The following is a 21,541-nucleotide window of genomic DNA, read 5'->3' as shown; positions in this document are numbered from 1 at the left end:
TGTGTGTGTGTGTGTGTGTGTGTGTGTGTGTGTGTGTGTGTGTGTGTGTGTGTGTGTGTGTGTGTGTGTGTGTGTGTGTGTGTGTGTGTGTGTGTGTGCGCGCGTTTATAAGGTGTTCATGAAATGCCTCCTCTCCCGTATTCTACCGTGGCTAGTGGAAAATAATATTCTGTCCACAAAGCAGAAAGCCTACATAGAAAGGCAAGGGATGAATGAACATCGTTTTTGCCTTAAGACCGGCATTGATGATTTTAAACGCGATTCATCCCGCTTTTACGCAGTGTTTTTAGATTTCCGTGACGCATTTGGGAACCCTGGCGCACAACATTATGTTTAGATCCCTGGAAGAAATACATCTGCCTCAGGTGTATATAGACATAGTCAAAGACGTCTATAAGGATTCCTTTATCCAAGTGATATGCGGCAAACAGCTCACGGACCCCATCCCATTACAACTGGGTATAAAGACGGGCTGCCCGTGGAGAGCGGTGAACTTTGTGCTGGCAATCAATGGATGGATACGGTGGATGTGCCAGTGTGCGCCCCTTAACACCTACTCCCCCAACCCCGTGCAGGGGTACGCAGACGACGTGGTCGTATGCTCCCGACATGAAGGCGTTATAAAAGACATGCTTTCCAGGACTGACTCTTTTTTAGAGTGGTCTGGACTACAGGTGAAACAATCCAAATGTGCTGTCTTTTACGAGAGGAGGAGTGGCGGCAATCGCTGGTATCATGCCAAATCAGACACAATCCCAACATTTACAATAAACAATGTACCAATGAGAGTCTTTGCGCGCCACGAAACATACAGCTACCTCGGCCATAAATGTAATATCGCCGGGGAGTGGACAGCGCAAGTAGACGAGATTGTCACAGACTACATGGCCAGGCTGGACATGATACACTCCTCTCCTCTCCCTCTGGTTATGAAACTGGAAGCGATCGGGCAAATTGCTCTGGCCAAAATACACCATCTCTTCTCCAATGTTCATATACCAAAGAAGGTACTGTACGAACTCAACAACAAAACTGTACAACGAGTGAGAGAGTGGTTTGGCATGAGCACACACACAACCAGTGACTTCATTTTTCACAGTAAGCGGAAGGGGGGGCTGGGGATAACAGACATTGAATGGACATATATTTCCACACGCCTTGCCCATTTATTAAACATGCTTAACAGCGACGATCAGGCAGTCAGAGAGATCGCCAGAGCCTCGCTCATTCTCGACCTGGAGCGGCGCAAGGTCCCGAAAATGAGCGACCCCCCCAGCTTCCTTGGGTTTAAAAAGAAGCCCAGAAGTAAGCTGGACACCAATGCACCAGGGTTTGGCGTAAATTCTGACTGGCCCGATCTGAACGACCTGTGTGGATGGACTGGTGTTTCCCTGGAGTGGAAAAGGGCGGACAACGAGACGGTGACCGTCTCCAAGTCTGTGATCACGGACCTGTCAATAAATGTGCGCGCAACAGTGAGCCGCGACGGAACATCCAGCGTGCTCCCCACCATCGGCGCGCGCGCGCACCTTCTCACGCTCAGAGAGCAAGAGAGAAAGGAGCGCTGGAGAGGACTGAGGCTGCAAGGAAAGCTTGCCTGCCTCCAGTCAGCTGATCACTCTGTGTCCCACTCAATTCTAAAAAATGCAGCTATCGATGAGGAAATCCTTATTTTTACGATAAAGGCACGCCTCCAGGTGCTGCCAACAAAACTGAATCTGTCCATCTGGTATCCAAATAATCATGACTCTCACTGTCTACACCATGGACAGCGTCAGACCATAGAGTCCATGTCCCACATTTTAAACGGTTGTAATGTTTACCAAGGACTGTACATAGCTAGGCATGACAGGATTGTTGATATTATCACCAAAGATGTGTCACCCATGTTTTATTCCTCTGTGTTGTTCTACAAACATTCATGTGTAAAACCAGAAATGTTTCAATGCAATGACCCCCATGTATTTAAAGATATAACAGCAAATACACCGGATGTCATTGTGATTGATGGGAATAGCAGAGAGGTTTTCCTATGGGAAGTTGGTTGTACTTTTGACTCAAGTTTGGAGGAAGCTTTCCTTACTAAAAAGGTTAAATATCAACCATTAGTGCAAGCTATTATACATTTAGGCTATAAATGCCAGCTTATCATTTTTATTTTCGGCAGCCCAGGTCATGTCCACAGGCTGGTGGTCAGAGGCTTGAGAATTATGAGGTTGTCCAAATGTAAAGCCAAGCAGCTTGCAACATATTGCTCAATCTCCTCCATTATAGGCAGCCGAGCTATTTGGAGGAGGAGGTGTTTTCTGTACCCATAGATTTTCTCTGTCTGTTAACAGACTGTGCTCAACCAACGTTGATTGAATAAGCCCATGTGTAAGTATTGTCTATTCTGTGCATGTTTGACTTAAGTACTTTAACATGTTGTTTCGAGGATGTAGGGCATCAAAAGCAACTGAAAATATTTGCGCCCTTGCAATGTATTTTATAAATGCGGACACAAATAAAGATATTGAAATGTGTGTGTGTGTGTGTGTGTGTGTGTGTGTGTGTGTGTGTGTGTGTGTGTGTGTGTGTGTGTGTGTGTGTGTGTGTGTGTGAGAGTGAGAGTGAGAGTGAGAGAGAGACCACTCCAGCACTTCTCCTTTTCATAATATAAATATCCCTGTCCTGCTGAGAGAGGGCAGTCCACTGGTCTAACGGTACAAGAGCATTAACACCTGATCTTCTCTGTTGTCTTCCTGTCTATCTCTTGATCATTAAAAGCAGCCAATAAGAACCAGCGAAGATGACGACCTGTGGCCCGGTGACGAAGAGCCTGCTGCTTCTGGCTGTGGTGGTCACTCTGACCGGACAAGGATCTGCAGGTGAGGGGAGGATGGGGACGACGGGGACCTGGGTTCTCAGGGTACGCCACGAGAACCAAGATACGGACTGCCATCTTACAATGAGAAAGCTGGGAAACTAACCGTCTTTCTGTCTCTCCTTCAGCAGATGAGAAGGTCTCTAAATGCTGCACCAGGGTGAGCAGACAGCAGATCAATGAAACCATCGTGGACTACTTGGAGCAAAAGAAAATTCTTCCCTGTGTCAATGCCATCATGTAAGTGACCAGCCATATGAAATGAATGTGTTCTTCAAAAGAAACATCTCTAGCTTTGAACGTCCGCTAGGATGTGTGTCTTCGTTGAAACTTGCATGTTAGGATGTGTTATCCTCATATAGGGTGTCATCCATGGCTCAGACTAACACTACTAACAGTGTCTCTGTGTTTTGTGTAGTTTTCAAACAAAGGGAGGTAGTTTGTACTGCTTAAAACATAATGAGCCCTGGGTGAAGAGGAAGGTCAGGGAGCTTGAGTAAGTGCCCCTCACTCATTCATTCACAAACTCATTCATTCACACACAGTTTATGAAAAACAAAATCGAAGTCTCTGTGTTTGTGTTTCACAGGGCGACAAAAAGAGGAGCATTGGCCTCCCCCCGCTCCCTCCTGTAGCTCATCACCTCCAGCTCTGCTCCTCCACCATTGGAGGAGGAGCGGAGCCGGTATACGCCCTCAACGCATTATACCGTCCAATAGAAATGCATCTTATTCAGCGCAGGCCAATGAGCATCAAGATGGCTGACCTGATACTTTTGAAATGGGAAACAATGAACTGCTAGAAACTTTTTTCAAATTCATTTAGAGAACTCCAGATATACAAGCAATTTTGCGGAAGTGGTTTAGGGCCAGATGACAGTTCTGAGTTTGAAGTCAGAACTCAAAAAAAGATAATCACATTTTACCCTAAACATATTCTCTACATTGTCAACCCGAAATAGGTTATATATTAAATTATCATAATTTAACCCAACATTTTAATGTATTTTCAAAAGAGAGTCCTATTTATTAATTGCATTCATCAATGTCGGCGCATTATCTTACAATGTTGAATCGTTGTTTATCTATAAGTTCACTGAATTTGGGTTTCTAGCTATTTATTAATTAATACGTTTCAAGCATTTTAATGTTCAACAGTATTTTGTGTGTTTGAATATAAATAAAATATGTCCTATTCAATATCCCGACTCTCCATTTTCTTTATTTTATGATTAGTCTTTCTGCATCTTTACCCCAATCTTTGCTTTACTTATGGTAAAATATCTAAACATAAACGCTTAGCTGAGCATATGGACAGGTCAGCCTCAGAGCCTCTCAGAAGTGTCACTCTGCTCTTTAAGTTATGGATTATTAGTCTCCTTTACTCTGTCCTTGCTTTACAATTAAATTTTACATTAACGGCATTTAGCAGACGCTTTTATCCAAAGCGACTTAAAATATGTACATTTGTCAGAAGAAAGAGGAACAACAATATATCGCTGTCGGTAGGGCTGTCGCAATAATCGCAAAAATGAAATATCGCGATATTTAGAGCACACTGCGGTAGATAATGGGCCATCGCGATCACCGCATATGACCTGGTGCGGGTTGCGCGTTCATGAAACTGACCGTGGAATTCTAGAATGAAACGTGCGTTGCCATGATAACCATTCATTAACGTTCATTAATTTAGTAATGGTGAACTCGCGTTGGATAACGCGAGTAACGCGCCTAACCTGACGCTTGATCATTGTGTGGTGGTTCAACGCTTCCAACGCGCCAACGCGCCAACGCAGCTAGATGAGTCCATGTCCATGCAAGTGAACGGAGTGTTCCCTCTTCGTCATAACTATCAAACCAAACATCCTTCACATTCACCGAGCGAACATTATGAAAGTAAAATGCACATTTCTCGCTAAAAATGTTTCCATAAACGCATTTAATGGCGTAACTATGTTACTATTTCCACCCAGAATAAAGATAGTTGTCGGCCGTGGCTGCGCTGGAGTCCGAGGTAGGAAACCCAAACGCCGCCGTGTTTGGGTGATAGAGTTTAGATCGGGTTAGATTAAATAATCTCTGATATAAAATCTCTGATATAAATAACAATAATCGGGTTAAATAACTTCACATGGTGTGTTTGGTGTGTTTCCAGCATTCGTAGTCTTGATCAGGAGAGAAATTGTCCGCCAAGACGTTGAGGTTGCTTAGCATCCAGAGACTCTGTCCATGCAAGTGAACGGAGCGTTCCCTCTTCGTCATAACTATCAAACCAAACATCCTTCACATTCACCGAGCGAACATTATGTAAGTAAAATGCACGTTTCTCGCTAAAAATGTTTCCATAAACGCATTTAATGGCGTAACTATGTTACTATTTCCACCCAGAATAAAGAAAAATGTCGGCCGTGGCTGCGCTGGAGTCCGAGGTAGGAAACCCAAACACCGCCGTGTTTGGGTGATAGAGCTTAGATTGGGTTTGATTAAATAATCTCTGATATAAATAACAATAATCGGGTTAAATAACTTCACATGGTGTGTCTGGTGTGTTTCCAGCATTCGTATCAGCAGAGAAATAGTCCGCCAAGACGTTGAGGTTGCTTAGCATCCAGAGACTCTGTCCATGCAAGTGAACGGAGCGTTCCCTCTTCGTCATAACTATCAAACCATTCTCCATGGCAACTGGTTCCACACAAACCTTCAGCTCCGTTGTGTCCGAAAAGTTCGCTGACAAAACTCCGGTTACGGGTGTGTTTTGAATTAAAATGTGCATTATCTCGCTTAAACGGCATTTTAAATTTTTTTGCAATAATATCGCATACCGCGATATTGCGCCCCCTGTTTTCACCGCGGTGAAAATTCCTCAACCGTGACAGCCCCATATCAGTTAAATATTTTGGGCCTAAACCATGTAGGGATTTATAGGTTAGCAACATGATTTTAAAATCAATTATCTGACCTACAGGAAGCCAATGTAACGATTTAAGAATTGGTGTAATATGTATTTTGTCTTTGTTAGAACTCTAGCAGCAGCATCAGCAGCAAGGTGTTGGGTTACTTTAAGCCTTTCTGTTTTAGAACCAAATACAATTATCTCTCTGTTTTATCGTCATTTAGTTGAAGGAAATTTTGGCATATCCAGTCTTTCACTTGCTCAATGCACTGGCAGAGCAGATCTACGGGCCGATAGTCATTTGGTGATAGCGATACATAGTTCTGCGTGTCATCGGCATTCCAATGATTGTCAATATTGTTGTAAATTAATGAACGTTAATGAATGGTTATCATGGCAACGCACGCTTCATTCTAGAATTCCACGGTCAGTTTCATGAACGCGCAACCCGCACCAGGTCATATGCGGTGATCGCGATGGCCCATTATCTACCGCAGTGTGCTCTAAATATCGCGATATTTCATTTTTGCGATTATTGCGACAGCCCTATATGCTTCCACTACATAAGCCTTCTAGACCACTAAGATCTTCTAAGGCCAATAAGTTAATTATCCCCAGAGTAAACACGAAACACGGGAAAGCAGAATTTAGTTACTATGCAGCAAATGGCTGGAATAAATTCCCTGAGGATTTAAGACTTGCCCAAAGTCTGAGCACCTTTAAAACAAGACTGAAGACTTTTATGTTCGCTTTAGCTTTCTGCTGAATCTTAAATACATTGCACTTTCACTTTCTGCCTTTATTTTCTATTTTATTACTAAAAATGCCTTTTGAACTTTATATTTTACTCTTTTCTTTGCATACGTTTTCTTTTACTTATCTATTATTTTATTTCATTGTATGACAATGTTTGTATGTGAAGCACTTTCAGTCTGCCTTGGGTATGCTATATAAATAAAGTTGCCTAGCCTTACATCACAAAAAGGCTACATGGCTACATATACAGGTCATGAATTTGTTGAGGAGTGTAGCTGGCTGGCTGCGGACAAGGAAGTAGAGCAATATATATATTGCCCTAAATATAACCATGAATAGAGAATTGAAAAAAAAAAATTGTGCACGTTAACATGTACACATACATGTGCACATACACGTATATGAGAATTCATATCAATACAGACCTGTAATTCATGTCGTAGACTTTTTCACACAGCTATAGATTTTTTTTTTTTTCAATTCTCCATTTATGGTTTCATAATGACTGAGTCAACGTTAAAACAAATGAGTTTCAGCTCTAATGCTGCTACTGTCTGCAATATGTTTCTATTTAGATTATTTGTCAGGATATTTTGATATTATTGTCAGAGTCTGGTATTAACTAATGCTGGGCTTACACCAAAATATTTTCACAGTCACAGACTAAAAACTGCAAGAGAGAATTTAGCATTGGATCCAGTGTGATATTTAAAAAGGGTTTTGTAGATAAGTAGATATGGGGGGTGGAGATGCAGCGACCACAGGAGGTCTGTTAACTTCCTGTTCGGGTTTCCAACTGTCTTCTCAGCAGCACAAGAGACACAAACTTGAAAAATAAACAACTGCTATTTACAGTGCTGTACTATTATTCAGATGAATGTACTTGATTAAATAGTTTTAATCAAGTACATACAGGGTTCTTCCCGTTCGTCTCGTCCCACCCCTAGTGCTGATAATGTAAGGGGCTGGTCTGGACAGAAAATGCCAGGGCTGAATCTTTGCCCCAGCCACCCATGCCCCCACCCCATGATTTCAAAACAAAAATGAGCACTTGTCATTCCAATGACAATGCTGCGGCCTGTCTTCGTTATTTCACAACCGTTTTATGACTAGCTTTACTTTCGTAAGTAATCCAAACCTAAGTCAGATATGGCGACAGGTCAGGTCATGAAAATGTTCCGTCTCTTCTCCGTTAGTGAAGAGGTCTTTCAGGGAGCTCAGCGCTGACTATGATAGGATTATATAAAAGTGGAGGACAGGAAACAGACAGAAAAAAAAGATATGACAGGACCTGATTGGAATGAGATTCAGCATCACAGAAAGAGACGGTAGAACACTAAATAAACTCTGTGTGATACAACCGGTGAAAAGAACAAACAACTCAGAAGGTGATACCTGCCTTCCTGTCCCACTAACGGAACTTCTTCTTTATAGGTCTGCTTTCAGACCGTCTCATGTCGTAGATCCTTCTATCTGGAGGGACTTGCATGGCACCCCAACATGCTCCTTGAGGAGGAGGCTTAGGTTTGGGCCTCTTGCTAGAGGATGCCTACATGTAGGACACCGTAGCCTACACTTTTGCCCCCGATTCGACTTTCATGCAAGAAAATACACATGGTACACACTTATTTGGGCCAACGTTAGTTTCGGAACACTGCTAGTGTTTGTGTGGGTGATGTGGTCCAGATGCTAATCACCAAACATCCAACTTCTCCCGGGAATCCTCACAGTGTGACTGAGTCACTCCTGCAACTCTCAATCAGAGGGGGTGTGGAGTGACCCTGAACTCAGTCTGAAGGATTGGCCATGCTAATGAGGATACTAACATCTGTGTTCCTGTGAACGGATCGTTTGATGAGAGGTGGACGATAACCGATGTAAAGTGCTTGTTTGAGCCATTTAGAGGTCTTTTGTGTTGAATATTTTTAAGTAAATATACTTGGAGTCTAAGGCTAAAAGTACGAGTTATGAAGTATAAAGTTTATAAAATATGAATCAAATTTCCTTTCACATGTATATTTATGCACTTTGTGATGACGTGGTGATTAGTCCGTTGTGTCACCCATGGAAGTAGGTGTGTCACGCTCTACCTGGAGCCTATTGGAGGCCCTCATACGTGCTTCCCAAGAAATGTGGGTCGGACTACCTCTGCCTTAGGAATAAATAGGGCGAACAAAGGGTTTGCCACTTCAGTGCTGGAGTGTTACTGCTGATAGAGGCAGATTTAACAAGTGTCTCTGTTTGTCTGTCTCTCCGTCTGTCTGGCGCCAGTCAACTAAACAAAAGATTACATGGTCATTCATCTAGCGGCCATTTTGGTTCTAAACCCACGTGCACTTCTTTCAAGACGCAACAGAACCAACATGGCCGATATTGCGTCAGGAAGGGGTCGGAAAAGGGCTTCCCTAGTGAGAGTCGGGACATGTTTTAGATAGATCGATAGTCAGAGAGAGAGAGATACATATAAATATACATATAGATCTACAGATACAGAGAGACAGAGACAGAGACAGAGGAGAGAGAGAGAGGAGAGAGACAGAAAGAGAGATCACTCCAGCACTTCTCCTTTTTCACAATATAAATATCCCTGTCCTGCTGAGAGAGGGCAGTCCACTGGTCTAACGGTACAAGAGCATTAACACCAGATCTTATCTGCCGTCTTCCTGTCTATCTCTTGATCTTTAAAAGCAGCCAATCAGAACCAGTGAAGATGACGACCTGTGGCCCCGTGACGAAGAGCATGCTGCTGCTGGCTGTGGTGGTCGCTCTGACCGTACAAGGATCTGCAGGTGAGGGGAGGATGGGGACGACGGGGACCTGGGTTCTCAGGGGACGCCATGAGAACCAATAAACGGACTGCCATCCTGAAGGTCATCACCTCCAGCTCCGCTCCTCCACCATTGGAGGGAACCACCGCCACGCCCTCAACGCATTATACCGTCCAATAGAAATGCTTCTTATTCAGCGCAGGCCAATGAGCACCAAGATGGCTGACCAGATACTTTTGAAGAGGAAAACAATGAACTGTTAGCACTTTTTTTTTATTAATTTAGAGAACGCCAGATATAAAAGCATTATTGCGGAAGGGGTTAATGGCCAATGTGATTTTGTTTTAATGAGTTTGTAGTCAGAACTCAAAAAAAGAGAATCAAATGTGGCCCTAATCCTATTCTCTACATTGTCAACCCCTTATAGGTTATTTATTAAATTATGATAATATAGCACGACATTTAAATGTATTTTCAAAAGAGAGTCCTATTTATAAATTGTATTTATCAATGTCGGCACATTATGTTACAATGTTATGTAAATGTAAATGTAAATGGACTGCATTTATATCGCGCTTTTCTGACCATCGGCCACCCAAAGCGCTTTACAATGTTGCCTCACATTCACCATTCACGCACACATTCAAACACCGACGGCGGAGTCAACCATGCAAGGCGACAGCCAGCCCGTCGGGAGCTAACAGTCAGGGTTAGGTGCCTTGCTCAAGGACACCTCGACATTGAACCAGCAACCTTCAGGTTACCAGCCAACCCGCTCTACCTCCTGAGCTACTGCCGCCCATATGTCATTGTTATTCTATAAATTCACTGGATTTTTTGAAGGTTCGAGCCATTTATTGATTTATACGTTTTTAGCATTTTAATAATCAAAAGTATTTGGTGTGTTTGAATATAAATAAAATGTGTCCTATTCTTTAACCTGACTCATTATTTAAAGATTTTGACTTTTGGCATCTTCACCTCAATCTTTCAAAATAAACTCAGTAACTGCCTCCAAATCAACCATTACTTTACTACTTGTAAAATATCTAAACATAAACGCTTAGCTGAGAATATGGACAGGTCAGCCTCAGAGCCTCTCAGAAGGGTAACTCTGCTCCTTAAGTTATGGATCATTGGTTTCCTTCGTTCTGTCCTTGTTTTACATTTTCATTTTACATCAAGGGCATTTAGAAGATTGTTTTATCCAAAGCGACTTACAACATGAACATTTATCAGAAGAAAGAGAGACAACAATATATTGCTGTCATCATCCATGATACGATGCATATTAATAAGCACCAATAATGAATATCTTTTAAGGGAGTCGTGGTAAATCATGTGATTGTGCGATAAGAATTCCATTCTCCAGTTTATGAGATGAAAATGGACAGCCTGTGTTTTGGTTCGTGAGGCCTAAATTATAACCTTAGATTACCTTAAGCCCATCTATTTTCTGCGAACACCAAATATATTCTGTACGAATAAATTATCTAAATATACCACGGCCGGATCACTTGCATCCTTATATATCTTCATAAATTTGGTTTATCTTTCTAATCTACAGTAATTTGTCTGAACTCTTTTCACTCTGGCCACTGGAGAGCAGTCAAGAGATCTTGAGTCAGCATGAACGAGCAAGTTCACAAATGGGATCTGTTTTACATGACATCCATTCTATTAAAGCGATTGAGTGAGTCACTAGCTGCGTTTCCATCTAAAAAGGTGATGGGAATCTTTAGAAAGTTCGCAAAAAAGTAAATCGAATTAGGTGTGTTTCGGGTAGTGGGAGCGGGTAACTACCCTAGTTCTGCCTGAAAGTGGCGCTGTAGGCAAAAAATGTATGCCGATACGTGGCTGTAATAAATGGTAGAAATAGAAAAGCTGTAACAAATGTAACAAAAAGCGGTAAGTCCGCCAATAGAGAGGAGTAACAACAAACAACAAACATGGGGAGAGGAATTCAGCAGCAATTGGTTTCCCTTGGGCAAGTCATAACTGTTCTTTCAGTTAAGTTATCATTGGCAATTTTAACTTCCATCCGTAGACGAAGAAATAGAGAAATTACAATGTACACAGCGGTAGCAAGGGAAATACGAGGACGACGTTGAGTGCCTTACGTATGGGAGAGCACAATAGGGTGCTGACGTTACACGTTGATGTCGGCAGGGTTGCTATGGTCGGTCGTTATGCGGAAATCTGAAAGACTGTCAGTCCTGTGTGTTCAAAGTTCGCTACGTCACAGCTGTTTCGAAAAGTGTGTTTCCATCTCCCATTTTGCAAATTTACTCTCGTTCGCATTTCTCAAAAACCACCTCAAGCGAGCGGAAAACCTTTTTTGCGAATTAGAGGATTTTTACGCAAATTTTGGTGTTTCCATCACCGTTTACTGACTGGATACTTCAAAGTTCGCATGAAATCAGGGAGGATGGAAACGCACCTAGTGTGTGAGGGAGTGATGTCTGGGAATGTGAACCTTGTGTCTACTGAGTGAGGGAGGCACGTGATGGAGGTTGTTAGTTGTTCCCATGGTAACCTGGTCAGTCTCTAAGGTATGCACGTGATGCATGAGAATGGGGTGTGGCTCCTGGGATTAACGCTTACTCTGACCACCTTTAAATCAAGACTGACGACTTTTGTGTATGCTTTAGTTCTGCCTAATCTTAAATACGTTACAGAGAGAAAGATACATGATCTGATACCAGAGAGAAAGGATAAGGGTTTGAGACAAAATTTCTGTCTGGTTTAAAGTCTTACAATCTGGGTTTGAGTCCCGGCAAAAGGTGTCTTTTCTTATCATCATCATCATTATGACACCTCTCTCTCTCTCTCTCTCTCTCTCTCTCTCTCTCTCTCTCTCTCTCTCTCTCTCTCTCTCTCTCTCTCTCTCTCTCTCTCTCTCTCTCTCTCTCTCTCTCTCTCTCTCTCTCTCTCTCTCTCTCTCTCTCTCTCTCTCTCTCTCTCTCTCTCTCTCTCTCTCTCTCTCTCTCTCCATTCAAAAGTTTGAGCACAATTTTTCCCACTTCATTGAAACGCTCTCGTAGGGACAGGAAGTGAATCATGACCTCAAGTGTCCGTTCAGACAGACAGTGATACGGAGGACAGGCCTTTGGGGAGAAAATGAGGAAACAATCGAGTGAAAACGATGAGCACATGACCAAAATTCTGAAACATGCAGTGTAAATCATGGAGCATATCCTAAAGACGGGGCGGAAAAAACATTTAGAAGATGCTGTTTTCATCCAAACGATATGCAGGTGAGGATGAGAGGAAAGAAGACATACAACCAATATTATATGTAGAGTTACCAAACACAGTCCAAACAAGCAAGTTATGCAGACACACCTGGACAGAGAGCCGACCAGAGTGGCTATTGGGACAACCAGAGGTGCACATATTGGGGTAGACATATATGGTAGCCAATTATATTAATTTTTTACTTTCAATATGGCTTCAAACCAAAGCTGATACTTAGAAACATCAGACTCATGTTAACCACATTGTACCTTTACCAGCAGGGTTCAATGGTGTACGGACGATTAGAACAAAATTGATAGACAAAAGTGTTGGAGATGGGAGGACAGTCTTGCCATCGTTACTCGCCCCCACCCCATGATGTCAAAACGAAAACGAGAATGTTTATGTCATCAGGTTCAACTGACTAATGTCATTCTATGTCATTCCAATGACTGAGAATGGAAATAATTCGGACCAGTCACATAAACAAAAGATTACATGGTCGTTCACCTAGCGGCCATTTTGGTTCTAATCCCACGTTAATTTCTTTCAAGACGCAGCAGAACCAACATGGCCGACAGGTGAATAAGGCCGGTATTTACAGGAAACAAAGGCGTAGGAGACATTCTTTCTAGGTTTGCAATCTTGTCCCTTTCTTGGTTCCTTCCCTTTTCCAGAGCAAAGGGACTTGAGAGAGTGTTCCGATATTGCATCAGAAAGCGGTTGGAAAAGGGCTTCTCTAAGGAGGGTCGAGAGACGTCACTCCAGCACTTCTCCTTTTCACAATATAAATATCCCTGTCCTGCTGAGAGACGGCAGTCCACTGGTCTAACGGTACACGAGTATTAACACCTGATATTCACGGTCGTCTTCCTGTCTATCTCTTGATCGTTAAAAGCAGCCAATCAGAACCAGTGAAGATGACGACCTGTGGCACCGTGACGAAGAGCCTGCTGCTGCTGGCTGTGGTGGTCGCTCTGACCGGACAAGGATCTGCAGGTGAGGGGAGGATGGGGCCGACGGGGACCTGGGCTCTCAGGGGACGCCACGAGAACCAAGATACGGACTGCCATCTTACAATGTCAAAGTTAGGGAAAACTAACCGTCTTTCTGTCCCTCCTTCAGCAGATGAGAAGTTCTATAAATGCTGCACCACGGTGAGCAGAGAGGAGATCACTGAAACCATCGTGGACTACATGGTGCAACTGAGAAAAAAGAACTGTGTCAATGCCATCATGTAAGTGACCGGCCATATGCGTGTTCTTCAAAAGAAACATCTGTACCATTGATCTACCTTTGAACGCGTGTTAAGATGTGTGTCTTCATTTGAACGCGTTTTAGGATCCGTGTCTTTGTTTGAACGCGTGTTCGGTTGTGTGTCATCGTTTGAACGTGTGTGCTAGGATGTGTTAACCTCAGATAGGCTGTCATCTATGGCTCAGACTACTCACGGTGTCTCTTTGGTTTGTGTAGTTTCCAAACGGAGAGTGGTAATTTGTACTGCAGCAAACATGATGAGCCCTGGGTGATGACGAAGGTCAGGCAGCTTAGGTAAGTGTCACTCACTCAAACTCATTCATTCACACACAGTTTATGAAAAACAAAATCTAAGTCTCTGTGTTTGTGTTTCACAGGAGGACAAAAAGAGCAGCATTGGCCTCAACCCCCTCCCTCCTGAAGCTCATCACCTCCAGCTCCTCTCCTCCACCATTGGAGTGGACCACCGGAACGTCCTCAACGCATTATACCGTCCAATAGAAAAGCTCCTTACACAGCGCTGGCCAATGAGCTCCAAGATGGCTGACCAGATACTTTTGAAGAGGAAAACAATGGACTGCTCGATTTTAAAAATAATAATAATTTAGAGTACTCCAGATATACTAGCATTTTTGCAGAAGTGCTTAAGGGCCATATGTGATTTTTTTTTTATTATTTCTAAGTCTGAACTCAGAACTCAAGCAAAAGAATCACATGTTGCCCTAATCCTCTTCTCTACATTGTCAACCCGTTATAGATTATTTATTATATTATAATAATATAGCACAACATTTAAATGTATTTTCAAAAGATAGTCCTATTTATTAATTGTATTTATCAATGTCAGCGCATTATGATACAATGTTGTATCATTGTTTATAAGTTACAACCCAGTCTCACGGAAATATGTGACGCTGTCACGTCACGTCATTTAAATTATTCACTCGTGATCTGGGAATGGGATCTGGGATCTGGGAATTTTTCTTTTGCGGTTTGCCTTCAGATCAACACACCTGCATTAAATGTATCCGTGAATTGTCACAATTTCTCAGAATCAATGGTGAAAGTAGAAACGGGTGACCAATAGCTGTCATAATGTTAGAAATTTGTGCTTTTGGCACGAAAATTAGAAATTACGTGTCCCAGATCACGAATGAATAGGGTTCTAGCTATTTATTAATTTATACGTTTTTAGCATTTTAATATTCAAATGTATTTTGAGTGTGAATATAAATAAAATATGTCCTATTCTATAAGTTGACTCTCTATCTCCATTATTTCATGATTTTGTTTTTGGCATCTTCACACCAATCTTTGAAAATAACCTCAGTAACTGCCTCCAAATCAACCATTAGTTTCCTTCATTCTGTCCTTTGTTTTACATTTTCATTTTACATTCAAGGCATTTGGCAGACACTTTTAGAGTGACTTACAGTATGTACTAGGGGTGCAACGGATCACAAAGCTCACGGTTCGGATCGGGTCACGGTTTTTGAGTCACGGGTCGGATCATTTTTGGATCAACAACAACAAGAAAGATAACAAGACAAATGTGACTTTAAATAAAATCTTCAACTGTGTAAAAACAAAATAAAGTGAAAAATTAGGTAATAATCCTGCTTCCTTTAAGCATGGTCAATATTTAAAAAAATTGCAATCTGAGGCATTATTCCTTCTTCTTTTTAACATGGATAGGATAGTAAATAATCCCTAAACCTGCAGACATCCTTATCTTCTTTTTTTATGTTTGGTAGCGAAATACAGTTTCTGTGGTGTTTTATTTGGCATTTTGTTAATCCATTGATTTCGGTTCGGAGACTCATTGCTCATTGCAAGGGGGGTTGGTTGTAGTCTTTTCGCTCGGTTCTAGCCCTACTGTTGATACGGCGAACCGAGCGAAAAGACTACAACCAAACCTAAACACGTCCGGTTCCGGTTCCGGTTTACGTTTCAATGGGATTTACGGAACGCCAAATAAAACACAACAGAAACTGTATTTCGCTACGATACTTGAGGATGTTGTTGATACCGGAATTGTCCTCTAAACATGCGCTGATCACGTCAACGCACAACTTTTTTTTTTTTATCAGCTGATCCGCGGATCACTTGCGTCCCGAACCGTGATGGTTGATCCGTACGGATCACGGGAAACCCGTGAACCGTTGCACCACTAGTATGTACATTTGTCAGAAGAAAGAGAAACAACAATATATCGCTGTCGGTACAGTAGGCTTCATCATAGAACCAAGTGCCAAGCACTAACAATCGCTAGGTTGACCCATTCCCCGTATACAGCAAAGATAGCTAGGATAAGATGCGACACCATGCCAAGTACTATTCTTAAATGCAAGGACATACAACATACAAAAAGTGTGTACATTAAGTGCCAGAACGTACAGCATACGATGAGTTGATATACTGCTGTCAATCAGGGCCTGTATTAACTTCTAAGAAACCCACATAGGAGACGTCATTTCTTGGTATGCAATCCCCCTTCCTCTTTCCTTTCTGAGTTCCTTCCCTTTTTCACCCAAAGGGACTTTGGAAAGACGTCCGATACATCCATAGAAGGGCTTCCCTAGAGGGTTTAGGGGATCTTGTTCTACTGGTAGACTGAAGGTAATGGAGACCGAAACCCACTGCTTTCGTCTGTGAGTCCAACACCCTGGCAACGACACTGTAACTGCATGTCCGTCATGCCCAACGCACAGAGTGCGGATTCACGCAGAGTGTGTGCAGTGGGACCCAATTATTATTTTTTGAGTCATAGTGTTTCAATGGAGCAAAGCACATTTCACAATGACGACATTTAACAGACGCTTTGATGCAGAGTCTAGGTGAACTCGTGAGTCCTGAGTACATGGAGCACTGATAAAGCGAGGCTGCCCTTTTTCACTCATATGGGTCTGTGACTGATTTGCCTTATTCTTTCTCTCCTTCACAGCACAGAGATCAATAAAGAGGGGGTTGCTTGAGTGACGAGATCGGATGAAGTGGCACCAATGAGGTTCATGGAATTTGTAGGGCACACAAATTCACTGTAACAATGAGGAACATGGAACGTGTCGTTTCCTACTGGGCCTGTGATTCGTCTTTGACAATGAGTCTCCTTATGATTCATGACCTCACCCCTCCCCCACCACATCCTCCCTCACACCCACACCATGTCTGTCATACTTCAACATGTTAACATTTTCATTCACACGACTTACAATAAGTACATTTGTCAGAAGAAAAATAAACGACAATACATGGTTGTCGGTACCGTAAGGATGTTCATGGAACCAAGTGCCAAGCACTAATAATTGCTAGCTTAACCCATTCTCTGTGTTAAACAAAGATAGCTAGGATATGATGCTACATAATGCTAGGCACTATTTGCAAGTGCCAGGACAATAAGTGTGTACATTAAGTGCCAGGACGAACAACATATAATAAGTGCATTAGAGGGGGGGGGGGGGGGGGGTCCACTGAGACCAGCCCCCCCCCCCCCCCCCCCCCCCTTGCAGATTACCCCTAACAGAGGTCCCTCACTCAATCATCAATGGGGTTCAATGGTGTACGGACGATTAGAACAAAATTGATAGACAAAAGTGTTGGAGATGGGAGGACAGTCTTGCCATCGTTACTCGCCCCCACCCCATGATGTCAAAACGAAAACGAGAATGTTTACGTCATCAGGTTCAACTGACTAATGTCATTCTATGTCATTCCAATGACTGATTAAATGCTGCGGCCTATCTTCGTTATTTCACAACCGTTTTATGACTCGCTAAACATTCTATTTAAATCTTAAACGTAAGACAGATATCCCCACAGGTCAGGTTATGAAAACGTTCTGTCCCTTCTCCGTTAGTGAAGAGGTCTTTCAGGGAGCTCAGCGCTGACTATGATAGGATTATACAAAAGTGGAGGACAGGAAACAGACAGAAAAAAATATATGACACGACCTGATTGGAATGAGATTCAGCATCACAGAAAGAGACGGTAGAACACTAAATATACTCTGTGTGATACAGAGTCCTTGCTGTACAATTACATTTACATTAACGGCATTTAGCAGACGCTTTTATCCAAAGTGACTTACAATATGTATATTTGTAAGAAGAAAGAGGAACAACAATATATCGCTGTCGGTACAGTAAGGATATTAATAGAACCAAGTGCCAAGCACCAACAATCGCTAGGTTAACCCATTCCCTGTATACAACAAAGATAGCTAGGATAAGATGCTAAATAAGTCTAAGCACTATTTGCAAGTGCCAGGACGTACATCATACAATGAGTGTGTACAATAAGTGCCAGGACGTACAACACACAATAAGTGTGTACATTAGGTGCCAGGACGTACAACATACAACAAGTGTATAAGAGGGGGGTGGGGGGGTCAACGAGTTAAACTACACGCTCAATCATGAGGTGGTCCACTGAGACCAGCCCTCCCTTCCAGATCAACACTAACATTGGTCTCTCACTCAATAATCAATGAGGCTCAACTCTGTTTGGACGAACAGAACAAAAGTGTGTAAAAACGATGGGTGGAACAGCCTTGCCATTGCTCCTCGCCCCCACCCCATGAATTCAACACAAAAACGAGCACTTGTCAATGTCATTCCAATGACTCTGATTAAGTGCTGCGTCCTGTCTTCGTTATTTCACAACCGTTTTATGACTAGCTTTATTTTCGAAATTAATCCAAACCTAAGTCAGATATGACGACAGCTCAGGTTATGAAAACTTCATAACGTCTCTTCTCCGTTAGTGAAGAGGTCTTTCAGGGAGCTCAGCGCTGACTATGATAGGATTATATAAAAGTGGAGGACTGGAAACAGACAGAAAAAAAGGATACGACACGACCATATTTGAATGAGATTCAGCATCACAGAAAGAGACGATAGAACACTATAGATACTATATCACTCTGTGTGATCCAACCGGTGAAAAGACCGAACAACTCAGAAGGTGATACCTGCCTTCCTGTCCCACTAACGGAACTTCTTCTTTCTAGGTCTGCTTTCAGACCGTCTCATGTCCTAGATCCTTCTATCTGGAGGGACTTGCATGGAACTCCAACATGCTCCTTGAGGAGGAGGTTTAGGTTTGGGCCCCTTGCTAGAGGATGCCTACATGAAGGACACCGTAGCCTACACTTTTGTCCCCAATTTGAATGTCATGCATAAAAATACACATGGTGAACACTTATTTGGGCCAACGTTAGGTTCGGAACACAGCGAGTGTTTGTGTGGTTGATGTGGTCCAGATGCTAATCACTAAACATCCAACTTCTCCCGGGAATCCTCACAGTGTGACTGAGTCACTCCCGCAACTCTCAATCAGAGGGGGTGTGGAGTGACCCTGAACTCAGTCTGAAGGACTGGCTATGCTAATGAGGATACTAGCATCCTTGTTCCTGTGAACGGATCGTTTGACGAGAGGTGAAGGATAACCGATGTAAAGTGCTGAGTGTTACGTGCTGAAAGAGGTAGATTAAACACTTGTCCTTCTGTCTGTCCCTCCGCCAGTCAACTAAACAAGAGATTGCATGGTCGTTCACCTAGCGGCCATTTTGGTTCTAAACCCACGTGCACTTCTTTCAAGAAGCGGCAGAACCAACATGGCCGATATTGCGTCAGGAAGAGGTCGGCAAAGGTCTTCCGTAGGGAGGGTGGGGACATGTTAGAGGTTGACAGATAGAGAGAGAGATACATAAAGATCAATATATTGAAGCATCTATATATACTGTAGCGACCCTTGGACATTTAAATAGTTTTTCAGCATGTATTGCAACGTTCTTCTTGTCAATCAGTGTGGGGGCGCATCATTAGGTCAGCAGGGGGAGGGCCTTGGAAGGAGGATGGGGGCTTGCACGTGAGAAAGACCGTGTTGGGGGTTGCCTGGGTAACCAGTGTTTGTTTTGTGTGGGATTTTTGCCGTTGATTACACGTTTCAGTGACCTAGTTTGGTTACATTAAAAAGTTCCTTCAAATAACTATGACTGGACATTGTTATGTCACCGGCGAGGTCATTACATTGGTGTCAGAAGTGAACGTTTTCTTTAGATTTTTCTTTTTTTCCTCGGTCCTGCTCGGCGGGTCGGCTGAAGTTGCTATCGCGTTTTCTCTGCAACAATAATGCTCCCTGCGGACTGTCGGGTGAAGATAGAGATGGATGACTACGGCGAGGGGGCGTGTGGAGTAGCTTCGGAGTCTCTGGTGAGGGGTAGAACCAAACGGGAACTGGCCGCCGTTGAAAAAGATGATTTTTCCCTCATAGTTCGCAGCGCCGACTGCCCGTGGCCGCCACAAGACGGCGACAGACATGGCGGCGCCTTTCTCACATCGAGCCCAGTGTCCATCAAGACGCCTAGATACACTGATAAGGCTGACTGGGAAGCTTTCCGCGCGCAATTTGAACTTTTGGCCGATGCTGCCGGATGGTCAGTGAAGGTCAAAGCGCTGCAGCTTGCGATGTGTCTGGCGGACGACGCATTGTCTTGTTTGTTGCTGCTTAGCCCAGAGGACAGGGGGGACTATGTTGCCCTAGTGGGGGCACTAAGGAGGCATTTTGGACTGCGTATTAAGCCGGGGCTGATGCGCTCAGAACTCTGTAATAGATGCAGAAAGCCGGGGGAGACGCTGCCAGCCGTGCAGAGCGAACTCGCTCGGGATCAGTTTCTCCAGGCCCTTTCCCCTACAGAACTACGCATGCAGACCCTGCTAGCCCAACCCGCAGACTTTGCAAGAGGCCTTGGAGATGGCCATAGAGAGGGAGCTGGTGTGGGCTGGAGCAATCGACGGTCATCCTGCTCCTCAGCCGATGGTGAGATCGGCAAGGGAGAGGAGTGGGGACTCACAGAAGCCAGCCTGGGGGGACGAGCTCACTGAACTTGTCCTCGCTGTCTCTATACAGGCGGACCGCCGCCCCCCCGTCTCGTCGAGAGCAGAGGGTCTGCTGGGGCTGCGGGCAGCCTGGCCACCTTGTCAGAGAGTGCCCTAAAGCTGTGAGAGCCCAGGGAAACGGGCCAGGGTCCGCGTAATTGGGGAGACGCGTGGCCCTGCCCCCGTACCCCCGCCGTCGTCGTCTGGAGGAGCCCATCATAGCAGCCGGGGGGGCGGGGCTTCAACAGGCTCCAGCGTCCTGGAGCCTGTTGGAGCCCCGCCACGACAACAGGCTCCAGCGTCCTGGAGCCTGTTGTCGTGGTTGGGCGGACCTGGGCCGGGGACTTTTGACATGTTCCTGTCACTGTTGAGGGGGTGGCTTATTTGGCTTCAGTCGATACGGGGTCTGCAGTGACCCTGATGAGGCCAAACATTTTGCCAACCTGGACGGTACTCCAACCTACAACTGTGCAGCTCCGCACAGTCACGGGGGAGAGGGCCCCCATGAAAGGGAAGGGGTTGTTGTCCATCTGCGTAGGGAGAAAGACTGTCCTCCATGCCGTGCAGGACCCCTGTATCCTAGGGCTGGACTTCCTGCGATGCACAGGCTGGACCTGGAGAGGGGGGCGATTGGCTTCCAAGGAGGGCCCACAGTCTATGTGGCCCCGCCAAACACCTCCTACATCCGGCCCCCACCGACAACAGCTCAGATGGACCAGTCACACGTCACCGGCCCCCTTCACCCCCTTGCAAAGACCTTCCAACCACCCCGTCTTCCCGATCCCTGCCCATTGTCTCAGTCCTCCTCCCGCAACCCTTCCCCCCTCCCCGCCACCCCCTCGTGTCAATGTTTCGGGCCCCTGTAGACTACTCCCTTGCCACCCCAGCAC

General features: G+C 44.1%; 2 protein-coding genes across 3 annotated transcripts; both read left to right on the top strand.

Moving 5' to 3' along the window:
* The first annotated feature begins 2,682 nt into the window (after positions 1-2,682).
* Positions 2,683-3,762, top strand: LOC115537266 (C-C motif chemokine 4-like). 2 transcript variants are annotated; one of them, XM_030349044.1, is made up of 4 exons: positions 2,683-2,867; positions 2,992-3,103; positions 3,282-3,359; positions 3,453-3,762. In XM_030349044.1, the coding sequence occupies exons 1-4, from the start codon at positions 2,789-2,791 to the stop codon at positions 3,496-3,498; spliced, it is 315 nt and encodes a 104-aa protein (XP_030204904.1). In that variant the 5' UTR covers positions 2,683-2,788; the 3' UTR covers positions 3,499-3,762. The 2 variants fall into 2 exon arrangements, with proteins under 2 accessions (XP_030204904.1, XP_030204906.1); XM_030349046.1 differs by having other exon boundaries at positions 2,716-2,867; positions 2,995-3,103.
* Positions 3,763-13,327: 9,565 nt separating this feature from the next.
* On the top strand, positions 13,328-14,814 carry LOC115537258 (uncharacterized). The gene is made up of 4 exons (XM_030349038.1): positions 13,328-13,515; positions 13,642-13,753; positions 13,990-14,067; positions 14,151-14,814. Exons 1-4 carry the CDS (start codon positions 13,437-13,439, stop codon positions 14,272-14,274), a joined length of 393 nt encoding a protein of 130 aa, XP_030204898.1. The 5' UTR covers positions 13,328-13,436; the 3' UTR covers positions 14,275-14,814.
* The last annotated feature ends 6,727 nt before the right edge of the window (positions 14,815-21,541 follow it).

Source organism: Gadus morhua, chromosome 23 (genome assembly GCF_902167405.1).
Source record: "Gadus morhua chromosome 23, gadMor3.0, whole genome shotgun sequence".
Classification (NCBI taxonomy): Eukaryota; Metazoa; Chordata; class Actinopteri; order Gadiformes; family Gadidae; genus Gadus; species Gadus morhua.
The sequence above is the reverse complement of the archived record's forward strand: the minus strand, read 5'-3'. Positions and strand labels throughout refer to the sequence as shown.

Excerpts from the sequence above, each read along its gene's own strand:
- LOC115537258 (XM_030349038.1), top strand. The coding sequence starts at position 13,437 with ATGACGACCTGTGGCACCGTGACGAAGAGCCTGCTGCTGCTGGCTGTG. Across the intron at positions 13,516-13,641 it reads GACCGGACAAGGATCTGCAG|CAGATGAGAAGTTCTATAAA; the intron begins GTGAGGGGAGGA and ends TCCCTCCTTCAG. Across the intron at positions 14,068-14,150 it reads ACGAAGGTCAGGCAGCTTAG|GAGGACAAAAAGAGCAGCAT; the intron begins GTAAGTGTCACT and ends TGTGTTTCACAG.
- LOC115537266 (XM_030349044.1), top strand. The coding sequence starts at position 2,789 with ATGACGACCTGTGGCCCGGTGACGAAGAGCCTGCTGCTTCTGGCTGTG. Across the intron at positions 3,104-3,281 it reads CCCTGTGTCAATGCCATCAT|TTTTCAAACAAAGGGAGGTA; the intron begins GTAAGTGACCAG and ends TGTTTTGTGTAG. Across the intron at positions 3,360-3,452 it reads AGGAAGGTCAGGGAGCTTGA|GGCGACAAAAAGAGGAGCAT; the intron begins GTAAGTGCCCCT and ends TGTGTTTCACAG.